This window comes from Coenobita brevimanus, chromosome 14 (genome assembly GCF_032717465.1).
Source record: "Coenobita brevimanus isolate Jiangsu-jjx chromosome 14, ASM3271746v2, whole genome shotgun sequence".
Lineage (NCBI taxonomy): Eukaryota > Metazoa > Arthropoda > Malacostraca > Decapoda > Coenobitidae > Coenobita > Coenobita brevimanus.
The window spans coordinates 30,897,038-30,923,838 of NC_136967.1; the positions used below are offsets into that span (position 1 = coordinate 30,897,038).

The window sequence follows — 26,801 nt, forward strand, 5'->3', positions numbered from 1 at the left end:
ATGATCCAAACCATTACAGCAAACCTGAGCAAATAGGTAAAGATACCAAGAGAAAACAAAAAAGGCAGTATTCCGACGCCGATCATGGGTAATCATATAAATCAGGTTAACTGGTTACAAGGCTTTATTTAATGCTTTAATTGCTTACAAGTACATACCAGAACAGTAAATATTTAACTTACAAATACAGTACTGTAGAAAAGCAGTACAGTAAGAGTTTAACAAACAAACAAAAAAGGCAATATTCCTACGCCGTTCATGGGTAATCATATAATTCGGGTTAACTGGTTACAAGGCTTTATTTAATTATTTAACTTTATTTCGGTGCTTACAAGTACAGTACATACGAAAACAGTAAATATTTAACTTACAAATACTGTACAGTACTGTGGAAAAAACGAACAAATAAAAAAGGCAATACTCTGATGCCTATCAGGTAAACTGGTTATAAGACTTTATTTCTTGCTTTAACGTTATTTAATAGTACTTTAAGTTGCACATAAACTTACCAGAACCGTACAGTACTGTAAATATTTAACTTACAAATACTTTGCTACTGTACTCGGGAATGTCTCACTCACTGAATAATTTCCAGCCTAGATCGTCACGTAATCAAAACAAACCGCTCGCTGCGGTGACGTTCGAGGATTTGATCTTTCAAAGGCCTCTCCTGCGTTAATTTGTAGTTTTCATAATTGTTCTTTAATCTTACGTTGTCTTATATGTATCCCAGCCCTTACCGTGTATAATTGCGAGCGCGTTCCGTGAGATCGTGTTCCGTGCGAGTTACCTGTACTAGATGGAGAAACTGAGAATCCTGCGCAACCAGGTGAAGGCCCTCCTTCTCAACAATGCACCTGCTCACCCGTGCAACAAGGACTTGGTGGCTGAGAATGGGTGCATTAGGTTCATGTTTCTGCCACCTAGTATGACTGCTCTCATCCAACCAATGGACCAAGGAGTGATCGTGGCAACGAAGAGGCTGTATCAATGGAAGTTCCTGAACGAGGTGATGGTTTTTCTTGAGGACAAGGACGAGCGCAGGGAGGGACGGGACATGCGAGGCAAGCGGACTTGGGAAAACCTTCGTCACTACAACATCAAGTCTGCAATCTACAACTGGGCCAGTGCATGGAAGGAAATCCCTGTCAAGACTCTAGAAAATGGTTGGTCTCGTCTGCTTCTCGGAACGGATGTGGAGCACTATTTCCTAGGTTTTGACGTGGATGACTTCCATGCGTATCTACGTGCGCATGTCGACGATGTTGATGTGGATGAAGTGTGTGAGCGGTTGGATGACGACGAGGGCGATCCTGGGTATCAGACCATGTCTGATATCGAGATCGCATCATCAGTTGCAGGTGTCAGTACCCAGCTTGAAGATTCCGACGAGGATGGCAACGATTATGCGGACTCCTCTGAGCATGACACTACTCCAGCCATCCCCAAGCTGAGCGCACTCCGGGAACACGTAGAGTTCGTTCTCGACTACTTGGAACACCCGGACTGCGACAGGGAGATGGGGCCCTTGGGACTTGTGGAGGAAGTGTGCGCTTTTAGGCAGCGCATCATTAATCGTCAAAATCGTCATTCCTTGCGTCAATCAACCATTGGCAGCTTTTTGAGACCCGTGACTCCCACTGTGCCCAGCCCTGTCTCCGCTCCATTGCCTCCCCAAGACAGGCCCTCATCCTCTGAGCCACAGCCCAGCACATCAGGCTCGGTGGAGTCGCTGGACGTGAGCTTGTGCCTGTCTTCAGAGCCGTCTGCAGTGGGTAGTCCATCACCATGACCCAGCGACACACCCCTAGGCCATCTGCATCAGCTACTCTCAGACCCTGACAGTGATTAAACGGCAAGAACTCTCCACTAGACCACACGGGAATTTACAGTGTTGTGCAGTGAAGAAAACAGTGCATAGTGTTAAGAAATTAGAATTATGAGTGCAAAAACTAAAGTGCAAAGTGCAACACTGATTTCATTGACGTTCAATGGAGCGCAAATTAGACTAGAGTGTATAATGTTAAGAAAATGGATTTATGAGTGCAAAGACTTAAGTGCAGAGTGCAACACTTATTTCATTAAGGTGCAATGGAACGCAAGTAAGACTAGAGTGCACTGTGTTAAGAGAATGGAATTCTGAGTGCAGATGACTAAGTTCAGTGGAAGACTTCGTGTACAGTGTACTGCAGGTGGTTCAGGTACTCCTTTTTACTGTCAGAGTCTTGAGAGGTGGCGGGTTATTCTTCGAGATGGCCTGGGACTTGTTTTAAGTACCCAGAATGTTTCATATTGTACTGTATTTTCCATACTTACCTCTAAAACCTCATTTCACTCTTTAATGTTCCTTCTAGGTGTGAATCGGGTCTTAGGTGCTATGCATGTGCAGTAGGGAGGTGTTTTTCTGAGTTAGGCTAGGTTAGGGTCCATAAGTACCAGTCCAGGAGTCAGGGACTTGTAAGTACCCAGAATGTTTAATATTGTATAAACTCACCTCTAAAACTTCATTCTCTGGTTCTTTTGCATTTTTTTCAGTCTTTTATATCCCATATTGGTGTAATTTGGATCTTAAATAGGTGCTATGCATGTCCAGAGGGAGTTGTATAAGTGTTTTTCTGAGTCATGGTAGGTTAGGGTCCATAAGCAAGTCCAGGAGGCTAGGGCCCACTATCCAGACGGGACCACTTTCCAGACATGCTTTTGGCTCTATTACATTGGATAGTGGAGGGATTACTGTATTCTTGAGGAATCTTGTATTTCCTCGAGTGATGAGGATTATCAGCCATCAGCTCAAGACATGGATATTGATGACTCGTCGAGTGAAGAACTTGAGAGTGATGAATTTGATGATATTCATGAGAAAGAAATCAAAGTGACTGGCAGTTGATAAGGGACATATTTGCTGTCACACATCCCAACCATGTGTCTGAATTTATGACTGATTTTTTCGGGCTGAACCCAGCGATCAGTGAATCTGAAATTGTGTCACCTTAGGACTCTTTCAAGCTATTTTTTGATGAGATGTGGTGAAGCAAATATGTGAGTGGACAGATCAGAAGGCAAATAAATTTTTCAGTGACCACCTGCGGAAAAGGGTGAATTCTTTGGCATCCAGTTTCAGAAAGTGACATGGTCACTTTTATTAGCCTTTTGTTTGCCATGGGAATAACGAAATTTTGCATTTACCTGTACTGGGGCAGAAGTATGTTCTATGGTGGCCCAGCAGTGTTCTGTCTTGAAGTAATGAGTAGAGACCAGTTTGTGAGCATACTGAAATTCCTACTTTTTTTCCTGCTTGAAACTGTAAAGAAAGGGAAACCAGAAACATATATTGAGCCTTACTTGGACATGCTGAGAGAATTCAGAGGAAGCATTTCTAATAGGTAAGTACCTTGAATTAATTTGTATATGCAGGGAGTCCCCAATAAATGGAAGGGTTAGGTACATTTAAAATCTTTCGTATATAAGTTTTTCGTATATTGAAGATTCTTAGGGGCAAAGTTTTCCCCCTAAGAATCTTAAGAAAATGAGGAGATGCATCCCAGGAGCCCCCCCCCCCTCCCAAAAACTGTCAACTAACTACACTGTACTGTACTAGGCTGGTTGTAAGCTCTTAAATCTGCAGTAGAAATGTTAATAATAGTTAAATGAACTTTAAGCAGTTGTTTATTTATCACACTACTGAATAAAAAATAGAAAACAGTTCTGTACAGTATATACAGGTGAGGCCTGATCTCCTTCATGCCCTGGCCTTCCTCATGCCTTTTGATGATTTCGAGCTTGCACTCCAGCATCAGGGTTCGTTGTTGCTTCTTCATGAGAGGCTTCACAGATGATGATAATGATGAAGGTGAAGGACACTTGGGTGGCATGATGCAAGTTGCGAAAGATTCTCGGAGTACAGAAGGCACGCACAACACAGCCGGGGAACGGGAACAAACTGGGACAAAACGGAGGTAGTTGCTTGACTCGCCATACACGATAGTGGTGCTGCGGCTGGTTGCGTGCCAAATTTGAATCATTTTCTCGTAGCGCTTTTCGTACCATCGAAACATATGCCTTTCGTATAGGGGAATTTGTCCTATTGTATAGGGGAATTTGTCCTATTTATGTAACTTTCGTATCTTCAAATTTTTGTATATTGGGGCTTCATATATTGGGGACTCCCTGTATATAATCTTTCACTGCACTGTAATTTTTATGATAAACCTACTCAAAAATATATTTTTATTTATATTATTTTTAATACAAGCACAACCAGTGACAGATTCAATCTTACACACATAGGCGCATACTCATATGCACATACAGTAGAGTATACACTAACATTCAAAACACCATAGCTATTTTCGCAAGATAGGAGCTTTTCCCTGGAAAAGTAGTGTGGTGTAAATGAGGGAGGGGGGGAGGAAACCTTGTACATGGTAATACGTGAGATTTGTCACCCCTTGGTGAAGGGGTTAAACAGTTTCATCGTTAAACCGGGGCATGCCTGTATAAATACTGTACTGTAGGTGGAACCACTGCGCCCGTTGGTAAATAATTACCTCGTCGAGTCCGTAATGGTGGTCAACTTTGTTTTTTTTTCCCACTGCTGTCAATCCTCCTCATTACATCCAACTTTTGTGTGTACTGTATTTTCTGGTGTATAATGTGCTGTGGCACATAGCACACACCCTAGTTTTGAAGAGAAAATTTTGAAGAAAACTAGGTCTAGGCCTAGCCTAACAAGAACATGAGGTTGCTGGACTTTCATCTATCTTACCACGATGTTTACTCACTGCGCCGCTCTTAACGAGTTTATTTTTTACAAACAATACCACTTTAATTTCAAATATACCAGTGCCTGGTTCATTTCATGCTATATCTCTGGAGAATCTGAAAATTCCATTGTAACTGTGATGTCATATTCAGCTGTTTTCTTTACTTAAAAGCAAAGGAAATTGGTACAGTGAACTTCTTTATGGATACTCATGTAACTTCATTATTTACAATACTAAGTTTGGTAGACAAATACATTTGGGAGACGAATTTCCTCCGGTGCACAGCCCTGAGTGCTGACACTGCAAGTTTTTTTCATTTCACAGAATGACCTGCTAATGTAAACACAAATTTTCCCAGTCAACAAATGAACTGAGCTTTGACTGAGACAGACTTGCTCTTACCAACAATACACTGTAGGCTACGAAATGGTAAACAGGACTAGGGCCATTGTTTGTCCAGATCTAATACCAAACATTCCTGTCTGCTGTCCCCTCCCTGTCCAAACAGAATTGATCATCATATACAGCCAGTTTCAAGCTTTTTGTCACTGAATACGCATAACAGCATGGGAATGTTAATAACAAAGATCAAGCACATGGATATTTTCTTTTCCCCAGAAGTAATTTGTAGAATATGAATGAATCACTCCTAACTGATATGGGTGTAGTGCTATAGTATACCGTGTTTTAAAGTTGAGGTTAGCACTTCAGAAGGTTTCTGTTTGGCAACACTGTCCATAGAGTTGGCAGTAAACAAACCATTCAGAGCATTGTCGGTCACGTGAAAAGCAAAAGTGTCAATGCCCTTACAGTACTTTGATAAAGATTGAAGAATTGTTCACTGTATGTAAACACAGCCATTAGACTATGAAGGATAAAAAATAATACAGAGGTATGCTTTTATCAGTTTCAGGAAGACATAGCCACTTCTAGGTTCAACCCTGGCCCATTCCTTCCATACAGAAATAGGTAGCTTCGTTGCATAATGTGCAGGACATACTTTGAGAGCATTTTTTTGGTATGAAATAAAATGTGCATTATATTCTGGGAAGTACGGTAAGCTAACATTGGCTGCTTCTTCCCTTTCCTTTAAAAACTTGTAGGCTTAGGAGGGTTATGATCAGCCATGGTAACACTGAGCAGGCGGGGGAAGCATTTGGGGAAAAAAAAAAAAAAACTCTTAAACCACACTAGAACCACACACTAACAACAGAGAGGAGACACTGCACTGAGCTGGGCACTGGGGCATCAAGCATGCGCGTCCTTCATGCTTGGCGTGGGAAGGAAGTGTGATTGGCTTATAATAAATGCTATGGTGGAATATGCGTGGATTAGTAATTGCCATGCTTGACTACGATTGGTTTTATGTGCGGTTAGATGGGCGGGCTTGAGGTAATGGTGGCACTTATTACCAGAGTTGTCAGAAGAGTGAATTTCATTTAATTTCCGCGAATTACTGATACTGTATTGAAACTGTGGCACAGTGTTGCCGTGTACTGTATTATGAATCTGCTATTTAGGATCTTGCAGTTTAGGAGATTCCACTGTACTGTACTATAAAAAATTCAGTCGAAATGTTGTCATTGCCATAGTGGAGAGTGGTCAAAGCTTCATCAAACCTCTGATTCAAAGGGATGAAAAGTTGCTCCTCAGACTTCATGTTATCACTTGTTTTCATTATAAACCTGTAAATTCATTCCTGTAGAATACTATTGATGTATTTTTTCAGTTTTTCTGTCTACCCAAAAATATATTGGTGCTAGTGACTCGCAGTCCAGTAAGGGTGGGATGTGCTTCGTAGCCTCCACTACTGGTGGTCCAGACATTTATAGACGCAGCTGTACATGACAAGGTTTGCACCCCCTTTTTAGTTTGGCTGTGGATGAAATGGCTCTATCCCACGGGCATTATGAAGCACAGTTTTGTGAAGACTGGTTTGTGAGGTGGAGCTGAGAATTCTGAGGGCTTGTGTAGTAATTTTTTTATGGGGATTTGAAGATATAAGTTTTTGAGGGATGACAATGGGCAGATTGCTGGAATGGCATTTTATTTGGCAGAGTTTATAATAATAGAACAGTCTTCTGACCTGGGTCTTTACTCTATCAAACCCTCTTCCACATTGACTCTGGAAAATGGCTGTGTCCTCTGGACTTGTTTGAAGTTGCCACTTAATGTTTTAATAATTTACTTGAATTAAAACCGTGATTTAGTACTTCATGAAATTACCAATGTATTTTAACTGGATGAACTTAAATTAGTTTTTATTTAGAAATTAATCCAGTTTCAATACTGTACTGTATTAAATATTGTTGGTTCTCTCCGTTTTCTTACTGGAGAGTTTCATCCCAGCAGATGCTATTTCATGAATTTTAACGGATGCTGTTTAGTGAATTTTAACACGTGGAATATTAACTTTTGTACGTTGCACTGATCATTATTTTATCTGTATTATATAAATCATATAAATTTTATTTACTGTTTAACTGTCTATGACTTCAGATGCAATAGCATTTCATTTAATGGTATTTATAAGAGACTATAAACCAGCAAAAGGAGTGCTAGTTCTTGGGTTTATAAACCTCTTAGAACCATCATCCCATTATTTTGTGATTAAATTCTCTGCCTCTAACCATGAGAAGTATACCTAAGAGGTACACATGTACCACACACCTCTTACAGTGGGGGAAAAATTTCCACAGCCTCAATGATTTGTGAGTGGCTGTGTGGTCATTTGCACAGGACTCTCTCTATGAGAGTTTTCTAAATTTTGTTCTTTGTTATTTCAGTTTTTGGAACCACTCTGAGTATTAGTAAGAAGAGGGTTTGGATGATGATGAATAATTTACTTACATGCTCACTTTTCTCCTAGACAGTACCATTTCCCTGCAACAAGGAGTACGTGTGAAAACACTGAAGCAGGAACTGGACAAGACCAAAACTGTTGCACAAAGAGCTGCTGAGTTTAGACAGAAAGCACTCTATGGTCGTAGAATCAAAAGGATGGACAGTAAGTAACATAGTACAATACTGTTATTATAAAATTATTGTATTGCATTTGTTAAACCTACAGTAATATGATATTGAAACATGACACAGGTATTGGAGTGCTGAATCATTGGTAGTCTTTATATGTATATATCTATCTGTCGCCAGACGCCTTAATCCCGTAAAGGGTGGCCACAAACAAATAGCCTCCATGTCACTATCCCCCACCATTTCATTTCCCTGCTCCTAGCTCACACCCCCCTCTCTCATATTCCCCTCCACTCCATCCCTCCATCTCATCCTTGGTCTCCCCCTCCCTCCCCCCCCTCCACCTCACTCACATACACTCTCCTCGTCAGTCTTTCACTCTCCATCCTCTCCACATGGCCAAACCACCTCAGTGTATTTCTCCTAACTCTTCCTGTCATGTCTACATCCACACCACAACACTTCTTCACTTCCTTATTTGTCAGTCTCTCTCTGTGTGTGACTCCACATGCTCCTAACAAATAACTCATTTCCACTTCTCACACTCTTGACTTCTGTCCCTCCAACAAGGTCCAAGCTTCACTTCCATACGTTAGAGTTGGTATCACAATACTGTCATGTAGTAGCTTTTTCACTTCCATGCTCACTTCCCTGTTTCTTATCACTGCTTTCAAGGAACCAGCAGCCTTTCTTCTTTGTTGCACCCTTTCTAGCACTTCACCCTCTAAACTTCCATCCTTACTAATTACAGTACACTACCCAAGTACAATAAGCTCCCACAGTGTGCGAGTGGATGGGCGGTCCTGGTCCTCGCTCACTGTGAAATCGCGCAGTGAATATATAATCTTATGGGAAAATTACATATGGGTGGTATCCCCTCATACCTTGACATTTTTTGACCCTTAGAGACATAATAAAGGGAAAAATTTTCACACATTTACTACAGATATAGCTACAGTAACAAAAATATGGTCAGTCACCTAAACAACAGTAGACAACAGGCCTGATGGACTTAAATAACAGGGGTTCCGAGGCTTTGCAACACACTTAGGGCCGTACTATAAAAACCTAGCATTTAGGCGGTCCAACGGCGACGTTCAGTCGTCAGACGTTCCTGAGCGTCAGTCATTCTTACTATACAAATTCTGGACAGTCTGTCTTGGCGAAGCCCAGTTCTGGTGTTTGAATGCCACGACATTTGCTAGATTGGGCGAGAATGCGTTGCATGAGCACTAACAGCACACACATTTTGAATGTTTCTTCTGTTTAATAAACCAGACACTTCCCTAATCCATTCTAAACTGTTATTTTTATGTAGGAAATAAGTAAAATTGCGCTAGAATTGGTATTAAATGATGGTAGAACGCATAAAGAGGATGCATTTACAAGAAAGATACAGTGTAATGTATAGCCTAGACTGAAATATAATTTATCCTCCTTTTGCAGTTATTTTGCATAAAAATAATTGAGATTATCCAGACTTGATTTCATACAAGCAAAGTGAATTTCTTATTGCATAGTTCAGAGTGCAAAGGATTAAGTGCAGACTGGCGTGTTGCAACTGGCATGGCGCAAGTAAGAACAGAATGTGCAGTGTTAAGTAATTATAATTCACAGTGCAAAGGATTAAGTGCAGCACAACATTGGATAACTGTACGTGCTTCAAGTGCACCTTCACCACTGTCAGAGCCTTAGAGGAGGCGGGTTAATCTTTGTGACGTCTACGGAAGTGTTGTAAGTACCCGGTACCATACTCACTTCTAGTTCCTCATTCTCTGGTTCCTTTTCATTTATTTCATGCTTTCTGTCCCTTATTTGTGTGAACTGGGTCTTAAATAGGTGCTGTCCAGGGGGCATTTTCCCTAGTCCCTGACAAACCCAAGTCCTGGACATGCCTTTGGCTCTGTTACGTCAGATCTTGGAGGGATTACTGTATACAGTATATATATATATATATATATGTATATAATTATATACACTCAGTCCTTGTGTAACACATGGTTGAGTAACATGTTTTTGTTCTAACGTGGTCAGCATAATGACACAAGTCATGTTAACACGCGGAAAAACTCGAGCTCACTCGGGAAGTCAGCTGGCCTGGCAACTAAATTTGAAAGTCGCGCGCGATGACGTCTTTCTCTAAACTCTGGGTACCTCTCCTGGGCGCATTTTTCCATTCTGTATGGGTATTTATCTCAATACCACACCCAGCTACCTCAGCCAAGCAGCCTTAGTGGGATAGGTTAGGTGTTAGATTGAGAAAACTTTGTCTGGGAAACACACTGAACATATTTTCAAGAAAAACCTATGGTTCGTTTCAAAACGACTGGGCGAGCATCGTTCCTGGCTGAGGGTTCCCAGTGGTGAGATGAATACGCATACAGACTGGAAATATGCTTCCTGGGCACACTCAAGGCCGAATGGTTAGACGAAATTTATGGGTTTCGCAATTTCAGGGGACAAAATGAAACAAAATTGAATGCTAATCAGGGAAAAAAAAAAAAAAAAAACTCATCCATGTGTTCTCATAAGTTAGGGTTCAGTTCCACATTCTTCATTCGATTTCATGCTTCCCAACACAGTTCGGACCAACTGGGCATATGGTTATCAGTCCTTTCTCATGCCTCACCTAGTTCTTACCCACACTCATAATGGGTTTTGCAGTTTTAAGGGATGAAATTGACCGAAAATGTTTGCCAGTTGGACAGAAAGTTACTCTTTTTATCCATGTGTTCTCGTAAGTTATCATTCAGTTCCACATTCTTTGTTCAATTTAGTGCTTCCCAACACATTTCCAACTAACTGAACATGCGGTTATCAATCCTTTCTTGCACCTCACTTAATTCTACCCCACACTCATAATGGGTTGTGCAGTTTTAGGGGGTGAAATGGAATGAAAATATTTGCTAATTAGAAAAAAAAATACTTTCATCCATGTGTTCTCGTAAGTTAGCATTCAGTTCCACATACAGTATGTAGTTCAAATTCGTGCTTCCCAACACATTTCGGACCGACTGAGCATACGGCTATAAAGTCGTTTCTCGCGTCTCACTGACTTTACCACAGTCATATGGGTTTCACAGTTTTAGGGGATGAAACTGAACGAAAATGTTTGCTAATCAGAAAAAAAAAAATTACTTCCATTCTATGTTCTCTCGTAAGTTAGCGTTCAGTTCCACATTCTTCGTTTTTCTTCTTCCTGATAGTCTTATATTGTTCGGATTATCATATTTCGTGGGTGGAAGACGCACTTTTTTGTCTCAAAATCACCTTCAAATATCCCCATGTGTCCTGGAGGCGAGACTTAAGACCTTGGCGGTCAAATTTTACGTTTCCCTCATCCGATTTTCAGCCTTTCGTTAACATTTTCTAGTAGAATTGGTCATTCTAAGAATCTTTTCTTCTGTGACATTTCTCTCTCAAATTGATAATAAACGAGTTACACGCGATTTACTTCTGCCAATCACAAACACAGACGAGCGCACGCTGTGCCAGCTTACATTTGAAAGTACCATATTTCGTGGCATGTTAGACGCTGCAGTGTGAAAGACGCACCCTAATTGAGAAGAAAAGTATGTCTTGACCAAGGCTACAGAAAGGTTGCTTGATACGAGTATTTTTCACTAAAATACACACTCACCTTTCAAAACTTCTATTCAGTACTGTATATCTGTCTTTGGTTTCTTTAATTTTATGTAAAAGAAGGGTACATGACATGAAAACAAACAACCCCTTCCTTACATAATGTTACTGCATGCCATGAGACTACCTTAACACATTAGAGTCACTCTTCAGTACTGTATATATATGTTTGGTGTCTTTATGTAAAGGAAGGGTACAAGACAAGAAAACAAACAAACAACCCCTTCCTTATAATATATTTCTGTACTATATACCACGACTCCATCTTAACACTACCGGTTTGTTTATGAAATATGAAGTCCAAAGTGTCTGATTCCTTTCATACAATAATTTGAGACGTGATTTTCATCTCTATTAACCCCTCCGTGGCCACTGGCATCGAAAGACGTTTAGCCGATAAATGGCTGCCGGCGTCGTTTGAGCGCGGCCTATAAAAACTGCAAAAATTTTTGGGAAGTGAACGAACGTTCTGAACGTCTTCACACTGACCTACACTACACTCCCATACACCCCATCAAACAGTTTAGAGCTTGCTGCTGTGATGAGTGGATTTTCGATTTTTTCGCTCCTGGCCATGCCTAAAGAAGCACAACTACACCCATTATCTTGACCCAGGCAGAACATATCATCTTTGTCCTCTCTTGCAAAACACACACAACCACCTATTTACGATTATGAAGTAATTCAGGCTCATACAAAAAAGACATGATAATAAATGAAAAATACATTTTTGTCTTTGTATCTTCACCTGTTTGCTCAGGTTTGCTGTAATGGTTTGGATCATTAGATGCAGTGCAACTTGTAGAAAACTATGAAAACTTTCGGGAGATGAACGAAAATCTGGGACATGAGACTGACCTTGACTTCACCCTCTCACATATCATCTGTCAGTTCACCACCTGCTGTCGTGACGAGTGGGTGTACAATTTTTTCGCTCATGGCCATGCCTAAAAACACATAGTTACACCCATTATCTCGACCCAGACAGAAAATACAATCTTTTTCCTTCCTTGCAAAACACACACAACCATCCTGTTTATGAGACAGCAATATTTTTGTTGCGAAAATAACAAGGTAAAATGAGAAAGATGAATGTAAAATGAGAAAGGAAGATGAACATGTTATTACGGAAAAAATACGTTTTCCCCCATCTTTTAACGTGTTTATTTCTGCTTTGTATCTGTATTCGTAATAATTAGACTTATTCTCAGGTCTTAATCTGCATTACGATTCTATTTTTAGCCATGCTCGTGGTGTGGGAGCTCGAAGTTGCGACTCAACTTCCATATTACTAATCGGTTCTGACCCTCCACTTTATTCTCCCGTGGCAGAGTCTAGCCTTGGAGGACGTGCATTTTTCTCAGTTAGGACCGAAAATTCAACTCTTTCGCTCCCTTTTCCAAGCATGAGCACAACGATAATGTAAAAAATAACTCAAAACTACCATAAGCATAGTTTATATCAAAAAGGTGAAAAAGTGTTCATAACATTTTTTTTTTCCAGCCATTCCTAACAGATTATGTACTGAAATCATTCGATATCATCATATCTCATATATGCACAACATTTCAACTCCATTCACATTGTTTTGGAAGGTAAAAAAAAAAAAAAAAAAAATAACAACACCTGCCCAGTTGGTTTGCGGAAGCGCCCCTGGGCGGTGGATATCGGTTGCTAATATTTCTGCAACTTCCGCGCTCCATTGCAAGTCACAAAATGCGTCTATGGTGGTACAAATCTAAACTGGCGGCTAGGGTGTGGCACGACCCTCTGTACAGTGTTGCTATGTTTCCCAAACCCGCGATGTGAAATGGCTGTTATATATGTAAAAGGCATCACAAATAAGATAAACACATATGAATACAATGTTAACGTGTGTATTATAATATATGAAAGAACAGTAAACTTATTATGCATGAAATATTTATACCACAATACAGAAATGTGGCATATATATTTTACAGCGTTGCCAAAAAAAAATGTAGTCACTTTTATTGGCTTTTATCATATTTCTGGGGTGGGTAATAATGTCACAATTATGATTATAAGATAATGTGCAGGAATATAAGTCAAAATATGCCAATTTCTTAGTAAAAGAAAAAATAATACATTAAACCCTCGTGAATGACAACACTCACACAGACCCAGACTAACCAGGCCAGCCTCCTTGTGTCACTTTGTGTCCTTACCTCCTGGGTGGTGTGGAAATAAAGTCAAATTTACAATATATACAATATAATGTTAAAGAAAAGAACCAAAAGTATCCTAAAGCACCATAGATGAGAGAGAGAGAGAGAGAGAGAGAGAAAAGGAGGGGAATGCAGGCCAGGGAAGGTGTTGAGGGATGGAAGAAGGGAGGGAAGGAAGGAGGGAGAGAGTGATTGAATGAAAAATTATGGCACCACACCAGGGAGGTCATCTGGTGACAAATGTAAAACAATAATAAATATTTTTAAATATAATTAGATATAATAAAAAAATATAGAAATGAAAGCATAATTTTATAAGTCATTCATAAAAGAAACAAAATTCCCCAGGGTGACACACATCTCCCCCAGGAGAGAGAGAGAGAGAGAGGGGGGGGGGCATCGCGTGTAAGGAAAATGTGGCAGCACTGTACAGAGCTTCGTGCCCCACCCTAGTCGCCAGTTTAGATTTGTCCTACCATAGGAAGCTAGGATTTTCACTGTTATTTGCATCTGAACTTTCTCTTCAATATGGCAAGAAAAAAAAATCAATTTTCGAAACTTCAAAAAATGACCCCGGCATCGGCCTGGCATGCATTGAAAATTCCAGGCCTTCGGCCACGGAAGGGTTAAAGTACCCTAAATGTGTATCAGTATATAAAGATAAGTATTATTTTTTGTGAAATAAACTTAGAAAAACGTAACTCAATAAAACTCGTTCTTTCATTCATTTAAGAAAATACAAAGGCCATTAAGTGAAGGAATACACTATATCTCCAAAACAAATGCCTGCATGCCTTCAAATGCTTGCATGTACTGAATTTTAGAATCACAGACAACACAACCAGGTTTTCAATAATCAATTACAAGGAACGTTTACACCATTTTATGTACCGGTACCCTAAAAGTATCAGAAGCCATCTTAACATGGGGTGATCGAATTTCCATATCGCTAGGCGCTAAACTGCTGAATTGCTAAACTGCTAATAATGCTGTAATTTCAGGAAGTATTATTTAATGTTGTGGCTGTTTTTCCCATTTTTCACTAACAGTAATATGAGACTGCCACCTTCTATGATGCTCTTGTATTGAATGAAACAAAATATCAGTAAGAGATACCAGCCTAACAAGAGTTATTGAATTTCCATATGAGACAGACATCTGTTACAATGAATCAGCAAAAGTAATGTTAGCCATCATCTCCAATATGAGTCCCATGCTAGTTAGTGATTGGATAGCAAGTGATCATTATTGCCTTTCTAAAGGTTAGCAAGGGGCTCAGACGTGATAATGTTCTGAAAGTTGGGGGAACGCTAGGTGCTAAACTGCTAAATTGCTAAACTGCTAATGAGCTGTAATTTCAGACAGTACTGTTTAATGTTGCAGTTGTTTTTCCCATTTTTCATTAATGGTAATATAAAACTGTTTCCTTCTATTATATTCTTGTCTCCAGTGAAACAAAATATCAGTAAGAGAAGCCAGCCAAACAAGGGTTATTGAATTTCCATATGAGACAGACGTCTGTTACAATGACCTAAATATCATGTTAGCCATCATCTCCAGTATGATTCCCTTACTAGTTACTGGGTGGATGGCAAGCAAAGTGATCATGACTGCATTTCAGAAGGTTAGCAGGGAGTTCACCAGTGATCATGTTAGCCTGCTAATTAGGGTGTATGCTAGATGCTAAATTGCTAAACTGCTATACCTCTAAACCCCCAGACGGTCACATGACTAGTTGTAAATGAATCCTAAATTTTTTCTTGAGCCTGGGTGTTTCTAATCTTAATATCTGAGTACTGTATATACACAAGTGAATGTAACTTTTTACAGTAAATCAAAGGTGTTTATACTCAAAATAATACTTGACTGCCAAACGGTGACATGATCCTCTGTATAACTGATTCTTCTAAATGGAGCCAAGGTCTTAGTCTTGCCTTCAGGATGCAGGGGGATATTTGAAGGTGAGTTTGAGACAAAGAAGTACGTCTTCCACCCCACGAAATACGGGTAAGTCTCGGAAGACCTAACTTTACACGTATACCATGTGCGATTTTCGACTTTTCTTTAACATTTTCAAGTATTTTTGGTCAGTCTAACAATCTTTTCATGTATGACATTTCACTTGCATATTTCTAGGTTAGGTTAGGTTATTTTGATAGGTGGTATTATTTCGTATTTACACCCAGCTCACTGACAACAAAATTGGCTAACTCACCTTATACGTTACGCAATTCTAAGACTTTTTTCTTCTGTGGCACTTTTGTCTTAAATCTACCGTTGATGAGTTATGCAATTTATATTGTTAGTGTTTTCAATGGGAGAGAGAGATTTCCCCTGCTGTGTTCGGACAGTTATGTGTGTGGGTGGATAAAGCGCATGCGTAGCACATGATTCAGCCAATCACAAAGTAGGATTTCAAACGTCCCACGCTAGGGCCCACAGGATTTGAAAGTCAGTTCGTCTCCAGCCATAGACTGTGAAGGCTGCGAAATTAATTACTTCACTACAATTTTGCAGTTCTACCAGCAAGAAGATAAAGCTGTAGCCTTTGTGCTGTCGCATGGTATTTTACCATCAACAGGAAGAAAGTGCCAAAATCAGGGCAAAAGTTTCATTTACTGTGAGGATCAGAAAGTGTTGCAGTGTCGCCAGTCACCGGTTGCCCTTACAAATACAGACGACTCTTCAGATGAAGACGAGGAACTAAACTGCTAGGTAAAGGCATTTTTTCGTATTTACATGCGGTTAGGTTAGGTTAGATGAGGTTTGATTAATGTTAGGGGGGGTCTGGGGGTCAAAGCCCCTCAGTTAGGAAGCATGGCCATAGCTGGAGGGTCTGGGGGGCAAAGCCCCCCAGTTAGGAAACATGAACGGTCAATTTATGCTAGCGAAAGGCATTATTTTGTATTTACACCTGGTTAGATTAGGTTAGATGAGGTTTGGTTATTGTCAGAGGGGGGTCTAGGGAGCTTCACCCTTCAGTTAGGAAGCACGGCCAGAGCTAGGAGGTCTGGGGGGCAAAGCCCCCCAGTTAGGAAACACAAACTCCCTAAGCTTAAAATTACAGTAATCCCTGTACTTTCCGGATGCCCACTTCCTGGACACCCCACTTACCGGACATCATGGGCCTGGACCTTTGGAACCCAAAAATGGCCGAGAAAAAAAGAAGAAAATCCCCCCAAAATCCGAATTTTTTCTCACCCTTAATTTGAAATTGCCGTGCGGCACCGAACAGCTGTTACATCACAGACCCTTCACCCCTTCCTTCCTCCCCCCTCCCCCCTCCCTTGTCAGGGTTGCCATTTGGTATTTTTCATTACCAAATCTGGGCCAGTTTAGTAATGAAAAATTCGTTTGGTAATGAATCAGAATAATGCATTACCAAACGGATTTTTCACATGTATGAGGATACACACACACAACACGACACACGGAGAAACAGCCGGAGAGAGCAGACGTCCCAGCCATCGCTGCTAACCTTAAGTAGTTTCAGGAATTTTGTCTGTCCTGTCTCCTGAGGTCTTGTTTTAAGTTTAAAATTAATGAAAGTTAATAGACTACCAAAAATGTAAAGATTTATTGGCTAGAGTATACATGACTGTTTGTAGTTTTTTCGGTTAAATTTAAAATTAATGAAAGTTGATAGACTACCAAAAATGTAAAGATTTATTGGCTAGAGTATACATGAATGTTTGTAGTTTTTTTCGGTAACAGCTGTTTTGGTACTTAACCCCTAAAACGCGGCTGTGTACAGTCGATCCCCCCCGAGTGGCGGGGTTGTATCGCGGTCTGAGTACCTGTAGGAAAATATTCGCCAAAAATCAGAGATTAAACCTAGAACATTATACTTGGTATGGCAGATAGTACTTACATTCAGCTTTCTCCAGAGACAGGTGTTGAGCCTTCGTGGACTACCCAAGGACTTGTGGAGACTTGCAAAGTTGGGTAACCAAATCTTCACTTTCACACCTCCAGCAACCCGGTTTCCCCTCTACCACAGCCTCATTCTGTCACAGTAAACTTTATACTACAACGTAAAGGTAGTTAGGAATCCGTATTTGTACAATAAGCACTGAAAATAAGGCTAAAATCAACGGAGTGTACGGCCGACATGCACTGTGGCGGCGGTCTTCCCGTCACTCAACAAACATTTCCATTTTCACAGCTAAAAACATGTATACTACATTATTTTCAATCATATTACTTCCCAAAAGATCACCACGGCGCGCTTTTTATTCTGCCTTACGTCCGCCACTTTATTCTCGTTCCTGTCGTCCGCTTGCACTGACTGGGAAGAGCTAGAACTCGCCATAATGTCACTTTGAAAACCTGCAGTAAACTGACGCTAAACAGAGGCAAACCGTGAGAAAAAAAGCTAGTGTTACAACTGGGGAAACAAGCGTTTCCTAGTAGCATAAACTGCTTGTGAGAGGAGATCGCAGATTTACAGTTCTGAGCGCTCAGAGCGCTGCCATGTATCACAGCCAGGCTGGCCGGGCCGTGGTGGGGGAGGGACGGGGGGAAAACGCGATATTTGGCAACAACTGAGGTCAGTAGTACAAAGGTAAAGTATGCTAGTTGTAGCTAGAGGGTGGTGGTACTGATAGACAATACCAGCTGGAGCCTGCTTGCCCGCGGTTATTCAAAATTTACTTAATCGCAAACGCGACGACCCGCCGTCCTGCCCTTATGGCCGAGCGTCGCAAATGCGACGATCCGCGTTTTAGGGGTTAACCAACATCAAACATGGCCGAAAATGTAAACAATGAGGGACTCGAATTTCAAGGATTTGATACAAATACCAATGTCATGGACCTGGTTAAAACATTAATTATGAGGATTAGTGAACTTGAAAAGAAAGTAGAGAATCTAGTGATAAAGGATGTGTCTGAAAATACAGATACTACCATGCAGAGTCTGATCCAATCCAATGAAACAACGAATGAATAGATTAGAAATTTGAAGTGTGAAAATGTTGAATTGAGGAGGAAACTAGAAGAGAGTACCAATAAAACGGAGAAGGTGTGTAGTGTATTAGAAGAGCATAAGGCAAAGTGGGCACACGTAGAAGAAGAACAGAAAGAAGTGGTCAGCTTAAGAGAGATCATCCAGGAAGAAAGGGAAATGAACAAGAAAAAAATGGAAGAAAATGTAGTGAAAATACTGAAGAAAAAAGAGAAAATAGTGAGAGAAACTGTAGAAAGGAACAGATGTGTGGTAGTATTTGGAAACAGGGAAGAGGAAGAAAAGGTTAGGTTCGTAAGACTCGAGAGAGACACGAATCAGGTGAGAGGAATATTAGGCAAGATTGACCCCGAAGGAGACAAGTGGGTAAAAGAAATTGAGGAAGTAAGGAGGATAGGGCCTTATAAGAAAGGGGAAACAAGACCAATGAGAGTCAAGTTTACATCAGAAAGTGTAATAAATGAGATACTGAAAGTGATCTGGAAATTAACCCCTAAAACGCTGATCGTCGCGTTTGCGACGCTCGGCCATAAGGGCAGTACGGCGGGTCGTCCCGTTTGTGATTTTAGTATATTTTGAATAACCGCGGGCAAGCAGGCTCCAGCTGGTATTGTCTATCAGTACCACCATCCTCTAGCTACAACTAGCATACTTTACCTTTGTACTACTGACCTCAGTTGTTGCCAAATATCGCGTTTTCCCCCCGTACCCCCCCTACCACGGCCCGGCCAGCCTGGCTGTGATACATGGCAGCGCTCTGAGCGCTCAGAACTGTAAATCTGCGATCTCCTCTCACAAGCAGTTTATGCTACTAGGAAACGCTTGTTTCCCCAGTTGTAACACTAGCTTTTGCCTCTGTTTAGTGTCAGTTTACTGCAGGCTTTGAAAGTGAGATTATGGCGAGTTCTAGCTCTTCCCAGTCAGTGCAAGCGGCCGACAGGAACAAGAATAAAGTGGCGGACGTAAGGCAGAATAAAAAGCGCGCCGTGGTGATCTTTTGGAAAGTAATATGATTGAAAATAATGTAGTATACATGTTTTTAGCTGTGAAAATGGAAATGTTTGTTGAGTGATGGGAAAACCGCCGCCACAGTGCATGTCGGCCGTACGCTCCGTTGATTTTAGCCTTATTTTCAGTGCTTATTGTACAAATACGGATTCCTAACTACCTTTACGTTGTTGTATAAAGTGTACTGTGACAGACTGAGGCTGTGGTAGAAAGAAAACCGGGTTTCTGGAGGTGTGAGAGTGAAGACTTTGTTACCCAACTTTGCAAGTCTTCACAAGTCCTTTGGTAGTCAACGAAGGCTCAACATGTGGCTCAGGAGATAGCTGAATGTAAGTAATATATGCCATAAAAATTTTAATGCTTTAGGGTTAATCTATGATTTTTGGCAAATATTTTTCCACAGGTACTCAGACCCCGCTACAACCCCGCCACAGGGGGGGGATCGCGCGTACACAGCCGCGTTTTAGGGGTTAAGCAAAGAGGCGGGGATGGAAAATATTATAATAAGAAAAGATCTGAATGAAGAAGAAAGAGAAGTTTTAAAATCATTAAAGGAAGAAGTAAAGGAAAAAAATGATAAGAGGACAGAGGAAGAATGTAATACTTTTTTTTGGAGAGTATTGGATATGAAAGTAAGGAAATGGTATTTAAGGAAATAGAAGTGAAGGAAAATAAGGGGGATGGCTGTGAAAGATCAGAAGTTGAGGAAGTGGTACGGACAGAGAGTAGGAGAGAAGAAGGTATTAAAAACGTCAAAAATAATTTGAAGGTGATATATACTAATGTTGATGGTTTCATATCGACGAGGATCGAAATTAACGATTTCTTGAGAGAACATGAACCTGATGTCATGTGCTTTGTAGAGACCAAATTAAGAGAAGATATTGATATTCATTTGGGAGATGGTAAATACAAACTGTGGAGAAAAGACAGAAAAGAAAAAAAGGGAGGAGGAGTGATGATAGCAGTGAAGAACAACATAAATGTAGATACTGTGGAAATGGGAGAAGGCAGAGCTGAAGTGATATATATGAAATTAGAAACTGGAGAGAATGTTAAGAGAGATATGGCGGTAGTGTATGTTCCCCCAAAGACGAGAGCATGGAAGGATGACGAATACCATGAGATGTTGTCAGATATGGCTAGCTATTTGCAAAAAATAATTGAGAAAAGCAATAATATAATTTTGGTGGGTGACTTTAACTGTAAAGAGGTGAACTGGGAGGAATGGTACTCGGGAGGCGGCGAGGATTCGTGGGACACTATGTTATTAAATATAATAATGAATATTGTGATGACGCAATGGGTCAAAGAAGAGACACGTTTTCGAGGTGAGGACACACCAGCAAGGTTAGATTTGCTGTTCACCAAAGAACCCGATGTAATAGAATCATTGAAATATCTCTGTCCTTTAGGAAAAAGTGATCATGTGGTCATTGAGTTCCAGATGTTAATAGGGAACGTTGAGCCAAGAGACGAGCTTCATAGACAGGGAAGATACAACTTTGGGAAAGCAAATTTTACAGGATTGAGAAACTTTTTTGAAAATGCGGATTGGAGAAAATTCAGAGAAACAAGAGAAATACAGAGGGAGTGAGATATCTTTCTAGACCTCTATAATTTGGGAGTGGAAAAACTTGTACCAAGAGTAAGAGGGAAAGAAAACAGGAAAAAGGAGTGGTTTAATGGAAGGTGTATGATAAAAAAAGAGAGAGATAAGGCGTGGAACAATTGGAGAAAGAGAGGTAACAACAGAACCAAGGAAGAATATAAAAGAATTAGAAATGAATACACAAGAATATGTAGAGAAGAAGAAAGGAATTTTGAAAAAGGTATAATAGACAAATGCAAGGACGAACCCAAACTGTTTTATAGATTTGTTAATGGCAAACTGAAACAAAAGGAAGGAATCACCAGACTGAAAGTAGAAGGAGAGGTCTTTAAGGATGCGGCAATCCAAGCAGAAATAATGAACAAACGTTTCCAGTCAGTTTTCACTAAAGAAAAGGAGCTTGTGGACGGGGAGGGAGTGATTAGAAATGTTCCGGTGATGAAAGATATAAAAGTGGAGGTACAGGAAGTGTATAAATTACTGGAAACTCAAGATGTAAGGAAAGCCCCAGGAGCTGATGGAATTTCTAATTGGGTACTGAAGGAATGCAGAGAACAACTGGCGGATAAAATTCACAGTTTAATCGTGTGTTGTGTGGAAGAGAGGAAAGTGCCTCAAGAATGGAAGAGGGCAAATGTGGTACCAATTTACAAGGGAGGAAAGAAGGAAGAACCCCTGAATTATAGACCAGTGTCTCTAACCAGCATGGTCGCAAAATTGTGTGAGAGAATCCTGAAAGACAGATGGATAAAATATCTGGAAGAGATGAATATTTTGGCTGAATGTCAGTTTGGATTCAGAAGTGGAAGGTTATGTGTTTCTAACTTGTTGAGCTTTTACTCAAGAGCGATTGACGTGCTATAGGCGAGAGATGGTTGGCTGGATTGTGTGTACTTAGACTTAGAAAAGGCCTTTGACAAGGTACCTCATAAGAGACTAATATGGAAACTAGAATATATAGTAGGAGTAAAGGGGAAGCTTCTGGAATGGATGAGAGCCTTTTTGAGAGACAGACAAATGAGGACAGTAATAAAGGATAGGATGTCTGGATGGAGGGAAGTAACAAGTGGAGTCCCTCAAGGCTCAGTGTTGGCGCCAGTAATGTTCCTGATTTACGTAAATGATATGGTAGATGGAGTGAACAGTTAAACAAGTCTGTTTGCTGATGATGTAAAGATCTTGAAGAAGGTAGAGGTTGAGGAGGATTGTAAAATACTGCAGGAGGATTTGGATAGGATACACAATTGGAGCCGGACGTGGGAAATGAAATTTAATGTAAAGAAATGTAAAATATTGGAAATGGGTAAAAGTACCAGGAGGCCATCACTGAATTATTTGTTGGGTAATGAATTAATCACAAAAAGGAGAGAAGAGAAAGATTTGGAAGTGCTGGTCCAAGATAGTTTATCACCAGTAAAGCACACTAACAAGATAGTTGGAGAGACTTATAAACTCTTGACTAACATAAGAGTAGCATTTCATTATATGGATGAAGAGATGATGAAAAAATTGAATGTGGCCATGATCCGCTCCAGGTTAGAATATGCAGCGGTAGTGTGGTCCCCACACAAAAAGAAAGATATAAACAAGATTGAGAGAATACAAAGAACAGCAACCAAGATGGTCCCCAGTCTGACAGACCTGTCATACAGAGAGAGGCTGGAAAAACTGGATTTGCCTTCCTTAGAGGAAAGGAGAAAGAGGGGAGACATGATTGCAGTGTTTAAGACCATGGTGGGAGTAGATAAAATTGACAAAGAAGATCTGTTTGTATGGGATAACAGTGCAACAAGAGGACACGGAATGAAACTGAAAAAGTCAAGCTGCTTGAAGGATATCAAGAAATATAGCTTTCCTTACAGAAGTATAGACTTATGGAATAGCCTGGACAAAGATATTTGATCGTCCAGTCTTAAAACTTAAATGAGTTTAAAGCTAAATTCGACTTACTGAGAAACAGCGACGGAAACCCACGAGCATAGTACATTCCGTTTATATCACAATTAGGTAGATTAGGTAAATACTTAAATATTTGGAACGACTAGACAAAGGTGGTGCATGAGACAAATATTCATGTGTGTAAAGGTAGACTTGATAAATGTGGATATGGCGATAGGACAACACAAGCATTGCTCAATTCCTGTATACTACAAATAGGTAAATACAAATAGGTAAATACACAGGATGGAGATGATGGATTGTTTGCTCTCTCTGATTATTCTGGTAGCCAACATAGCATGAAAATAATCAACATGCTGTTAATTATAAGGAGAGTGATTACATTATTTACACTTGTATATACTGTATAATTAGTGAAGAATAAATGCTAGCTTTACAAATTAGGTAATGAAAAGTTAAATTTGATAATGAAAATTGAGGTGTTTGGTAATGTGGCCATTGCGATCTGGCAACTCTGTTTCCCCATCACCATCAAGGCACAAACAGTTACTGCGTAACTTTGATCGTGGGCAGATGCTTATCGCAGTGGAAGCTACACATGCACTTTTTTTGTGAATAACAGTGAATAAACTGCAATACCTCGCCAGTAGACTACACGGGAATTTACAGTGTTGTGCAGTGTTAAGAAATTAGAATTTAGAATGCAAAGGATTAACTGTGGAGTGCAAACTGACGGTTGAAACTGGCCTGGTGCAATTAACAGTGTGCAGTGTTAAACAATTATAACTCACAGTGCAAAGAATTACTGTAAGTACAGCACAACACTAGATTACTGTATATGCTTCAAGAGCATTTTTACCACTGCCAAAGCCTTTAGAGAAGGCAGCCACAGACATGCTGTAAGTACCCTGGCTTTGGTACTGTCAATTCTGATTCCTCATTGTTTGGTTCCTTTTCATTTATATCATGCTTTATGTCCATTATTGGTGTGAATAGGGTCTTAAATAGGTTTAAATAGGTGCTATGCATGTCCGGTAGGGAGCTATTTAGGTGGCTTTCAAAGTTAGGCTGGGTTAGGGTCCATAAGTACCAGTCCAGGAGGCAAGGGGACCAGTCCACTATCCGGACGGGACCACTTTCCGGACATGCCTTTGGTTCTATTACATCGGATAGTGGAGGGATTACTTTATATTTTTCCGAAGGATTTTAGTGTTTTTTATTTGAATTTGATACCAGTTGCAGCCGGAAATCACTCACTTTTGCATGTTTCCCCCACCCAAAACCCCGCTTTCCCACAAGTTCCCCATTATTCTTGGAGAGGGGAAGGACCGCAAGAAAAAGTTATTTCCAACAGAAATGATTATCAGATTCCAACGAAAAACACTAAAATCCTTTGGAAAACTATAATTTTAAGCTTCTTTGGGAGTTCGGTGTAAATATGAAAGTTTACCAAGTTAACTTCCTTTAGCTATAAAAATAGGACGTTTCATGTGGTAACAGGCATCCAACCTGAGTGTTTTCTGTTGTTTTTGGTGTGATTTTAGTTGATTTTGACCAGTCATTTCTACCGGAAGTCACTAGTTGCATGCGTTTGGAAAGAACTAACGACTTCCGATAGAAACGAAGGTCAAAATCGATCGAAACACACCAAAAACAACAGGAAACACTCAGGTTGAATGAAAAAATTGGATGAGGGAAATGTGTAAAAATTGACCGACCTTGGCTCCATTTAAAAGAATCACTGATACCAACTCTAACTTATGGAAGTGAAGCTTGGACGTTGTTGGAAGGACACAAGTCAAGAGTGAGAACAGTGGAAATGAGTTATTTAAGAGGAACCTGTGGAGTCACATGGAGAGACAGGCTGACAAATGAGGATATAAAGGAGTGTTGTGGTGTGGATGTGGATGTGATAGGAAGTGTTAGGAGGAATACACTGAGGTGGTTTGGCCATGTGGAGAGGATGGAGGGTGAAAGACTGATGAAGAGAGTGTATGGGAGTGAGGTGGAGGGGGGGAGAGGGAGGGGGAGGCCGAGGATGAGATGGAGGGATGGGGTGGAGAGGTATATGAGGGAAGAGGGTGTGAGTTGGGAGCAGGGCAGTGAAATGGCGAGGGACAGGGTGACGTGGAGGCGATTTGTTTGTGGCCACCCCAAACGGGATTGAGGGGTTTGGGAATAGATAGATAGAGAGACTTATACAGAGGATCATCTCACTGTTTGGCAGTCAAGTATTTTTTAGAGTATAAATGCCTTTGATTTGTTGTAAAAAGTTACATTCACTTGTGTATATACTCAGATTTTACAATTAGAAATGCCCAGGCTCAAGAAAAAATTTAGGGTTTGTTTACAACTGGCCATGTGACAGTCTGGGGGTTTAGCGGTATTGCAGTTTAGCATCTACCATACACCCTACTTTAGCAGGCTACCATGATCACTGGTGAACTCCCTGCTAACCTTCTGAAATGCAGTCATGATCACTTTGCTTGCCATCCGCTCAGTAACTAGTAAGAGAATCATACTGGAGATGATGGCTAGCATGACATTTAGGTCATTGTAACAGACGTCTGTCTCATATGAAAATTCAATAACCCTTGTTTGGCTGGCTTCTCTTGCTGATATTTTGTTTCACTGGAGACAAGAATATAATAGAAGGAAACAGTTTTATATTACTGTTACTGAAAAGTGGGAAAAACAAATGCAACGTTAAACAGTACTGTCTGAAATTACAGCTCATTAGCAGTTTAGCACCTAGCATTCTCCCAACTCTCAGAACATGATCACTTCTGAACCCCTTGCTAACCTTCGGAAAGGCAATAATGATCACTTCACTTGCTATCCAATCACTAACTTGCAAGGGAATCATATTGGAGATCTTGGCTAGCATGACTTTCGTTGAATCGTTGTAACAGACGTCTGTCTCATATGGAAATTCAAAAACCCTTGTTAGGCTGGCATCTCTTACTGATATTTTGTTTCATTCGATACAAGAGCATCATAGAAGGAAGCAGTCTTATATTACTTTTAGTGAAAAATGGGAAAAACAGATGCAACATTAAATAATACTTCCCGAAATTACAGCATTATTAGTGGTTTAGCAGTTTAACGCCTAGCGATATGGAAATTTGATCACCCCATGTTAGGATGGCTTCTGGTAATTTTAGGGTACAGCTGCCAGCACTCCCGCGTGTTACAGGGGCTCGAGGGTTTGAAGAGATGCGGCACCACTGTAAACATTTGCTTCGAAACAGTCCACGTGAGTGAAGCGGAGTAACCTCGATAAAAGCTGCGTTTTTGTCGTCCAAGTTGACGGATGGGATTCGAAGCCATCTTCAATGAACCCAAGCTGCGCCGTTTTTGTCGGCCAAAGTGATACGAAGCTAGCCCATGCATTTGTCATCGAAACCAAGACTGTCTTCGTATCTCACCCAAGCGTGGTTAGGAGCAGTCTTGGTGTAGTTTGGAGAGAGTGAGGCTGGCCAGCAAGGACACATAAATGATAAATATCATGAAATTAGCACAATGTACATAAAATTAGGGTGCAGGTGGCAAATAATAACGACATAAAGAGCCAGTTCAGCACAAATAACGGCTACGTGTAAGCTGCATATTCGTCAGAAGATCGTCTTCGGCGAACCCCTCTGTTTACTTTGCCATCGACGGGTAATTTTTCGGTTCTACGCATCCTGGACTGTTTTTGTGGACAGAAACCAAGCGCCCCAAGACGTGCTTCGAATCCCAAGCTCCAGT

The 26,801-nt window shown here is 40.6% G+C and overlaps 1 protein-coding gene across 1 annotated transcript in view; it reads left to right on the forward strand.

Moving 5' to 3' along the window:
• LOC145389633 (uncharacterized) overlaps positions 1 to 26,801 on the forward strand; it is a 430,407-nt gene that overhangs the window by 168,089 nt on the left and 235,517 nt on the right. Inside the window, exon 4 of the mRNA XM_080264871.1 lies at positions 7,633 to 7,770. Coding sequence (XP_080120997.1) covers positions 7,633 to 7,770 — 138 coding nt within the window. The remainder of the gene's footprint in view (positions 1 to 7,632; positions 7,771 to 26,801) is intronic.